Source organism: Echinops telfairi, unplaced genomic scaffold, assembly GCF_000313985.2.
Source record: "Echinops telfairi isolate 266 unplaced genomic scaffold, ASM31398v2 ScPeMD7_6;HRSCAF=24_0, whole genome shotgun sequence".
Classification (NCBI taxonomy): Eukaryota; Metazoa; Chordata; class Mammalia; order Afrosoricida; family Tenrecidae; genus Echinops; species Echinops telfairi.
Window position 1 is genome coordinate 1,571,087 of NW_022103902.1, and position 8,839 is coordinate 1,579,925.

The 8,839-nt window shown below is 45.7% G+C and overlaps 1 protein-coding gene across 2 annotated transcripts in view; it reads left to right on the forward strand.

Annotated features, from left to right (window-relative positions):
* The window catches only part of NXPE3 (neurexophilin and PC-esterase domain family member 3), a 56,312-nt gene that overhangs the window by 14,437 nt on the left and 33,036 nt on the right, over nucleotides 1-8,839 (forward strand). For both annotated transcript variants that reach the window (XM_004706378.2, XM_045286193.1), the window contains 2 exons: nucleotides 265-573; nucleotides 7,454-8,208. In XM_004706378.2, coding sequence (XP_004706435.1) covers nucleotides 481-573; nucleotides 7,454-8,208 — 848 coding nt within the window. In that variant the 5' untranslated portion in view covers nucleotides 265-480. The remainder of the gene's footprint in view (nucleotides 1-264; nucleotides 574-7,453; nucleotides 8,209-8,839) is intronic.

The window sequence follows — 8,839 nt, forward strand, 5'->3', positions numbered from 1 at the left end:
CTGGAGAAATCGGAATTCTCCCATCTCTGCACGTTTGACAACGTTCTTCTTTGTTCTCTGCGGGCTCATATTTTGTATTTCCCAGAGGCCTGGGGATGGGGAAGGGAACTTGGAGGATCTGGGAAGGAATAGCTATTACTGCACTGTGGGGCTTTGCTTTGGGCCCCGATAAAGCCATGGGAGAGGAAATGTGGGGCCTTTGTGCTTACCTGACTCCAGTGTAAGGCAATCGTTGATCAGTTTTTTCCTCTCCTCTCTTTGAAGGAGTTATTTGAGGAAAAACGTGCTGCTTAAATCAGTGCCGGCCTCTGTCCTACACAAAGAGCCAATCAGGACAGAAGCAAATCAAACGGAAAGGTCGCCTGTAGTTCAGAAAAAACGAGCAAGCCAACCAGCAAGCGCGCCAGCAAACAAAAATGGAGTTTTGAGGAGTGAAAGAACTATGATGTCGGCCATGGGTGATCAGGACACAGCCAGACAATGTGGACCCATTTCTTCAAACTCCGACTTGTTTGCTGTCTGCTTGCGGTGCTGATGGTGGCGGTGCTGGTCATCACTGTCACTCAGGTGGAGGTGAGTACCCAGGCTCCTCGCCGGGGGCGTGGTTGGACATCGAGAAGCTCACCCTGGTCACAATGCGCATTTGCACCGATTTAGTCAGTAGTTGATGCCCGCGTTGGTTATACAAAGGAGTTACACCTTGAGCAGCTCACCCCCCAGGGTCAGCAGTGTCACCCACCTGTCCCTCCTTGGGCGGAAGATGAGGCCGTTTGCTCCCATCAAGGTGTGAAGTCTCAGAAACCACCAGGGGCAGTTCTACTCTGTCCAATGAGTCAGTATCATGTTGGGGTTTGCATTGTTATATGCTGTGTTTAATCACGAGGGTGATTACCTGCTGCTGAGGCAGGCAGTGCCAATTAATGTTGAAGAAGGTGGACACAATTTATTTTGTGTGAGAAAATTGATAATCATAATTGCCGACTACGCATGACATTATAAAGAGTTTTAAAAGTGCTGTAAAGAAAGGAAAGGGAGCTACTTTAGGGTGATGAAGGAACTTTTAACTTTTACTTGTTTGTAAACATTTACATTATGAATTGGGTGAAGATTTATAAAGGAGATGACCAGTCTTATAATTTACACACTTTTTTTCCTCCATCTCATTCACTGTAATCTCCTCAAGTGGAACATCCCTCATCCCAATCCCTCCCCGTGTTTCCTGTTTCCATCCCTCCTCCTTGTTCAACTCTTTGAACTTTATCTTGGGCCATCGCTGCTTTTTTTTTAATCTCACATGGTTGATTATTCTAGGGAGCATGTGCCCCACTGGAATAAATGTTTTCCCCTCATCGACCTGTCTTTTGTTTGGCCAAAATCATGGGGGCGAGTTCAGATCCCGGCCTGAAAGGTGACTAAGGGCCATAGTCTTGGGGCTCCAGCAATCCTTACCTCACAAGTGCTTGCTACTAAGGAAGTACTCGTGGTGCGCTCCGGCTCTCCGTGTGCCGCCACAGGTGTGGGGTAGGTTCGGTACAGAAGGAAGCTGTTCTATTTTGTGGTTACGATACTTCTCAGGGTAAAGTTCCACCTTAGTTATAGCATTTCTTTACTTACTGGCTTTTATTAGCACAAGATGCTCTAAAGCTAAGCCATACATTTTCTCATTTCCTGTGTGACTCACTTTCTGATTTTTAGGGGAACCCCTAGTTTCACTGTGCAATGGGCAAAACATATGTTGTGTTTCTGAAGTAAAATTTATAAGGCACTTTGAAGAATGCAAAGTGATTCTTTTAAAAATTGCAATTGGACAGCCCCTTATGGAAGGGTTGCAAGGGAGAAACGAGCCAGTCAGGGTGCAGTATAGCAACGATGAAACATACAACTTTCCTCTAGTTCCTAAATGCTTCCCCCCCCCGCCCCCCACCACCACTATCATGATCCCAATTCTACCTTACAAATCTGGCTAGACCAGGGGATGTACACTGGTACAGATAGGAACTGGAAACACAGGAATCCAGGGGAGATGATCCCTTCAGGACCAGTGGTGAGAGTGGCGATACTGGGAGGGTAGAGGGGGAGGGGAGGGTGTAAAGGGGAAACCGATTACAAGGATTTACATATAACCTCCTCCCTGGGGGACAGACAACAGAAAAATGGGTGAAGGGAGATGTTGGACAGTGAAGATATGTCAATAATTTATAAATTATCTAGGGTTCATGAGGGAGGGGGAAACGGGGAGGGAGGGGAAAATGAGGAGCTGATGCCAGGGGCTTAAGTGGAGAGTAAATGTTTTGAGAATGATGAGGGCAATGAATGTACCAATGTGCTTTACACACTTGATGTATGTATGGATTGTGGTAAGAGTTGTATGAGCCCTTAATAAAATGATTAAAAATGTCCTACCGGAAGTGGCTGTAAAATGTTCTTACATAATTTACTAAAGGTGTCAGTACCACATTGATGGCGACTATACCCAGAACCTGTTAATGATACTTCTAGAGATTAGAGACACTCCTAATTTCTTAACAGTTTGAAAAGTCTTTTTCTAAAAAGAAAAAAGTACTTGTCTTTAAAAATGTGATTGTTTCTCAGATTATTTTAGGCGAATCACAAGTCATCCTGGCCTTTATCCCTGTTGCAGTCCCGAAAGCACAGCGCCTCGATTCTTCCTGCTGAGCGGCAGATCCACACTTGCCACACGGAGGGGCAATGTTGTGCTTTTCGATTGCAGACACATACATGTACCCACCCCTGTGTTTTTTGTTTTTCCTTTTAAAAAGGTTTATACCAGTCTCAGGATTCTAATTCAGAGTTTGGCCCCATCAGTAGTCACACAGGCCTCTCAGGCTCTGGAAGTGATAGTCTCTCTGGGGTGAGCCTCTAGGTTGACTTTCACAGTGACCAAGAGACTGTGTTTCAGGTCGGTTTGTCTCATGTTTTCAGGTTTGTACTTTGGAAAGTTTGCTGCGTGTTCCACAGGCTCTTTTAGATACCGTTTCAAAACAGCCCTGCGAGAAAGACTGTTTTGCTTTCTTTGGTAATGTGGTGGGGGATAATTAACTCCTGCACAAAGACTGTACATCCTAAGGTAGGGGTCCAGCTACTCCATTTATACCACGTCAAGAGTTTTCCCACATGCGCTGCTATAGCAGAATAAAGCAAGTTTCAAAGGAGTAAGCAGTGATCCAGAGAAGGCTTTAAATATTGAAAAACCTTATTAATGCCCATTGCTTTCTAGGAGATGGGTGGCATTTACAATGTTATTGTGCTCTTTGGAGGGAGGACCTCATTAAATCTTACTCATTTTTGCATTCCCCATTGTGCTTAGCAGTGGCTGTCACATTATGAAAGTTAATTTATGGTACAAAGAACTGAATTAATGGTAGAGGTGAGCACTGGGTTTGCGGGGTACAGATCTTAGATGGGCCCCTGACGCTGGTTTCTGAAAATAGCCCAATCAATCCAGATGCCTTTGTTTTCCGAAAAAGCGGGGCTAGTAATAGCTCCACAGGCTCCACACCTGGCCAACTAACCTCGGGGTGGGCGGGGGTCTAATGTACCCATGCATATTCATTGAGTGGGATGATCACAACTGTGCTTTCACTGGACACCCCCTTACAGAAGAGTCTTGGGAGGAGACGAGCCAGTCAAGGTTCAGGGTAGCACCGATGAAACATACAACTTTCCTCTAGTTCTTTAATGCTTTCTCCCTGCCACTATTATGATCCCAATTCTACCTCACAAATGCGGCTAGATCAGAGGATGTACACTGTACAGATAGGAACTGGAAACACAGGGAATCCAGGATAGATGAACCCCCTCAGGACCAGTGGTGAGAGTGGCGATACCGGGAGGGTAAGGGTAAGGTAGAGTAGAAAGGGGGAACCGATCACAATGATCTACATATCACCCCTTCCTTCGGGCACGGACAACAGAAAAGTGGGTGAAGGGAGATATCGGACAGTAGAAGACATGAAAAAATATTTATAAATTATCAAGGGTTCGTGAGGGAGAGAGGATGGGGGAGGGAGGGAAAAAATGAGCTGATACCAAGGGTTTAAGTGGAGAGCAAATGTTTTGAGACTGATGATGGCAACAGATGTACAAATGTGCTTGACACAATGTATGGATGTATGGATTGTGCTAAGCATTGTATGAGCCCCCAATAAAATGATTTAAAAACAAACAAATCCATATAGGTACCTGTGGGCAATGGAGGGCCTGTGCTAAGAACTCTTGTAGGCCTGACCTGATGTGTCTCTATGCTTGTAGCCTCTCCAGTTATAATTTAAGGGGCTGAGCTAAGGACATATCAGTAGAGGAGCCCTGGTGGTGTAGCGGGTTATGCACTGGGTTACTAACCGCAGAGCCAGCAGTTTGAAATCACCAGTATCTCTGCAGAAGAAAAATGAAGGTTTCTATTCCCGTAAAGATACACAGTCTCAGAACTCCACAGGGGCAGTTCTGTCCTTTCCCATAAGGTTGCTATGAGTAGGAATTGACTCCGTTCCAGTGAATTTGTTTTTGGTGTATATCAGTCTTTCCCAAAGTGGGCAACCCTGCCCCCTCTGTCCTCTGCCCCTCTGGGGCACTGGCACGATCCAGCCTACACCAAGAAATCTGGAGGACAGTTACTTGGCCAACCGACTGGGAGAGTGTTTTTTGCTCTTTCCAAAGAAAGTTAATATTATACCCATAAACCATCCCACGCTACTTCTTGAAAAGGCTGCATGGTGACCAGTTCTCTCTGGCAGTCACCTTGGTGCAGCGTATTCCTTGCCTTGATGATTCCTGCATCAGTAAATGTTTTGCCTAGGGAATCCTTCAGTCCTGCAACTGTCAGCTTAACTTTTTCCCTCGTTTGTTTCAACTTGAGATATCTACAGATGGGCTTTGGGTCTCCTCGTCAGTGTATTTGTTTGTTTTGGGTCTTCTGATACCTTATCCTGTCGATACCTCATGGTCACACAGGCTGGTATGCTTCTTCCATGTGGGCTTGATGCTTCTTTAGATGGCCACTTGCTTCTCCTAGCTGGCCACTTATTTAACTCCAAGCCGTTAAGACCCCAGATGCTATATCTTTTTTTTTTTTTTTAAGGTTTAAAGCTCATTTATTTAGTTGTTTTGGGTGGGGGTGGGGTTGTCATCCAGTCTCCATGGACCCAGTGAGAGGTTGGAGACAGAGGCGCAGAAGGAGATGAGGCTTAGTCAGGAATAAGAGGTTAAGGAAGATTTATTGAGGCAGGGTAAGAACTCCCGGGAGGTAAGGGAGAGTAGAGAAAAGGGAGGGGTGGGGGCATGAGCCCCCCGGGCGGTTCTGAGACCCAACGAGTTAGGTGAGTTCAGTCAGGGAACTCACAGCTATATCTTTTAATAGCTGGGCACCATCAGCTTTCTTCACCACATTTGCTTATGCACCCATTTTGCCTTCAGCGATCATGTCGGGGAAGGTGAGCATCACAGAATCCCAGGTTAGTAGAACAAAGTATTCTTGTGTTGAGGGAGTACCTGAGTAGAGACCCAATGTCCATCTGCTACCTTATTACTTAACATTTAAGTGTATGTATATAGACCTATATCCATATTAATATATTTATATGTTTACATATGTGCATGTCTATGTTTATACCTCTATAAATGTCTTTTTTTAAAAACATTTTATTAGGGGCTCATACAACTGTTATCGCAATCCATACACACATCAATTGTGTAAAGCGCATTTGTACATCATTCTCAAAACATTTTCTCTCCACTTAAACCCCCGACATTAGGTCCTCATTTTCCCCTCCCTCCCCGCTCCCCCCTCCCTCATGAGCCCTTGATAGTTTATAAATGGGTATTTTGTCATATCTTGCCCTGTCCGATGTCTCCCTTCACCCACTTTTCGGTTGTCTGTCCCCCAGGGAGGAGGTCACATATAGTTCCTTGTAATCGGTTCCCTCTTTCCTACCCATTCTCCCTTTACCCTCCCTGTTTCGCCACTCACACCACTGGTCCTGTAGGCCTCATCCGCCCTGGATTCCCTGGATTTTCAGTTCCTATCTGTACCAGTGTACATCCTCTGGTCTAGCCAGACTTGCAAGGTTGAATTCAAGTCATGGTAGTGGGAGCGGGGAGGAAACATTTAGGAACTAGAGGAGAGTTGTATTTCTCATCATTGTTACATCGCACCCTGACTGGCTCGTCTCCTCCCCGAGGATAAATGTCTTTTGCCACCTAGTTCTTTCCTCTATTTCTTTTTACTTTCCTCATGTCCCACTATCATGTTCAACCTTCATTCGACTTTCAGTACGTTCTCTCGGCTACATTGCACTTGATCAACCCCTACCGGGCATTCTGTGCCCTCCTTGCTATTGATTTTAGATCTCTTATTATTGTCGCCTTGTCCCTGGGTTTGTTGTCTACCCCTCCCTTTCTCACCCCTCCCTGTTTCCCATGTCCCCCCCCCCCCCCCTCCTTCCGGAGCTGTTGCCCCTGTTATTTTCTCCTCAGGATTGGTTATCCTGCCAATCTTATATAGATAGACACGAGAAAAGGAAAAGGAAAAAAAGAAAGCCTATAAATAGTCTGTGTGCTGACCCTTCTGGTGGCTTTCGTCAGGTCTGGTGAAGTGCCACGCCTGTTCAGTTCTTGTCCTTCGTCATCAATGCCATTTATTTTTGTTACTCTGCGATTAAGAGCAAGTTTCGAGTCTCTTCTGACCTTCATTTTAAGTGTTTTTGTGCGGTGACAGTCTGCTTTCACTCTGCGTGATGTTCTTGATGTCAGGCCTTCTGTCACACTCGCTGCCATTGAGTCAGCGCTGGCACCTAGTGACCCGCTGTGGATTCCCACACTGTAACTGTTGACCCTAGTAGAAAGCCCATGGTTTCAAACTGCCGACCATGCGGATTGCAGCCCAATGTGTTTTCACTATACCACCAGGGCTTCTCTTTTGTCATACAGCGGTTAAATATTACTCTAATAACCGTTGTAAAAATAAGCACTTCAGAAGGACAATTTGCTTTGGAGACATCTGGTCGTGTTGCTCGTTAGGCACATTCATTGCCCATGGTTGATAGCAGAGGGTCTAGGCCTGCTCTGACCAACGAGGGGATCTTCATCAAGTTACCTGACGTGCGTGTTCCTCCTCTGCATAAGAGATTACAGCGCCTGAGAGCTAAAATAGTTTCCCCAGGTCTCCTTTCTGCTTCTGTACCTGCAGAATGTTTAATCAACAGGACAACAACATCCTCTGACCTTGGTCTTCTTTAGAAGGTGCCCCCGTTTCCTTTATGTATTCGCATCCTGATGTAATTGTATTACAATAAGACAGCCCTGGTGAGCGCTGGTTTTTGAACCAATATCATCCCAGGTGGTTTTGTTACGGCTGAGACTTTAGCAGAGATTTCTCTGGCTGCACGTAATGACATTGATCGTGGCTCTTCTTCTGTTGTGTGTGTCTTTCTCTTAGAACTTGGACCATGAGGCCGTCTCAGCCACGTTCATCGACCGCACTGGACCGTTTCTTTCCCCTCCGGTGACAGGAATCAGCCGGAGTCCCTTCTGTGGCTATGACCACCAGACCTTGTCCCTCCAGGAGCGCATGGAGGAGAACTCCTTGCTGGCGGCCTTGCAGAGGCAGGTGCCTGACGTGGGCCCAGTCCCATTTGTTAAGAGCACCGACCCTTCTTCCAGTTACTTTGTCATCTTGAACTCGGCAGCCTTCTTCGACGTGGGAAGCCAACTGGAGGTGATAGTTCATGTGCAGGATTTTCAAAGACAGCCCAAGAAGTACGGCGGAGATTACCTGCAGGCCAGAATCCACTCGCCCAAACTACAGGCAGGGGCCGTGGGCAGAGTGGTTGACTACCAGAATGGGTTTTACAAGGTCTTTTTCACTCTGCTCTGGCCTGGCAAAGTTAGAGTGTCCATATCTTTGGTCCACCCCAGCGAAGGGATCAGAGTCCTCCATCACCTGCAGGAAGTGAAACCAGACAGGGTCTATTTCAAGAGTCTCTTCCGTTCAGGAAGAATTTCTGAAACTACAGAGTGCAACGTGTGTCTTCCTGAGGGTCTGCCCCTGTGTAACTTTACAGACGTCTACACTGGAGAGCCCTGGTTCTGCTTCAAACCAAAGAAGCTTCCTTGCAGCAGCAGAATTAACCATTTCAAAGGCGGATACCTGAGGGGCCTCCTAACTTCTGCAGAGAGTGCCCTCTTCCAGAGGTATGTGGTCCTGGGTCTTGGGGTCTCTTCCCCTCTTCCCACTGGGGGCGTGTAGTATGTGCTCCTGACCGCTTTCTAAACGTCACCTAATTCAGGAGAGGTGGTGCCTAGGAAGATGAATACAGGCTTATAATTGCAATTAGTTTTATAATAGTTTTGTGTAGTTTATTTTAAGTAAAGCCGAGTGAATGTCTAAGTTCAAATTAAGGAACTTCTACCGTTCAGTTCTTGTTTTTCACCTCGTGTGTTTTACATCAAAAATGTACGTTTAGCATAATTATGAACAAGGTTATTCATGGAACAGGTTTTAAAAAATCATCCAAGAACAGTCCGGTGAAGGGTCTAGTAGTCAGGCTGCTGTTTCATTTATTTGAGGAATTTTATTTTACTTCAGAGCTGTATAGAATTTTGAGGACAGTTGGTTTTTTTTAAACATTTTATTGGGGGCTCGTACAATTCTTATCACAATCCACATATACATCCATTGTGTTAAGCACATATGTACATTTGTTGCCATCATCATTCTCAAAACATGTGCCTTCTACTTGAGCCCTTAATATCAGCTCCATTTTTACCCCTCCCTTCCCCTTCCCCCTCCCTCATGAACCCTTCATAATTCATAAATTATTAT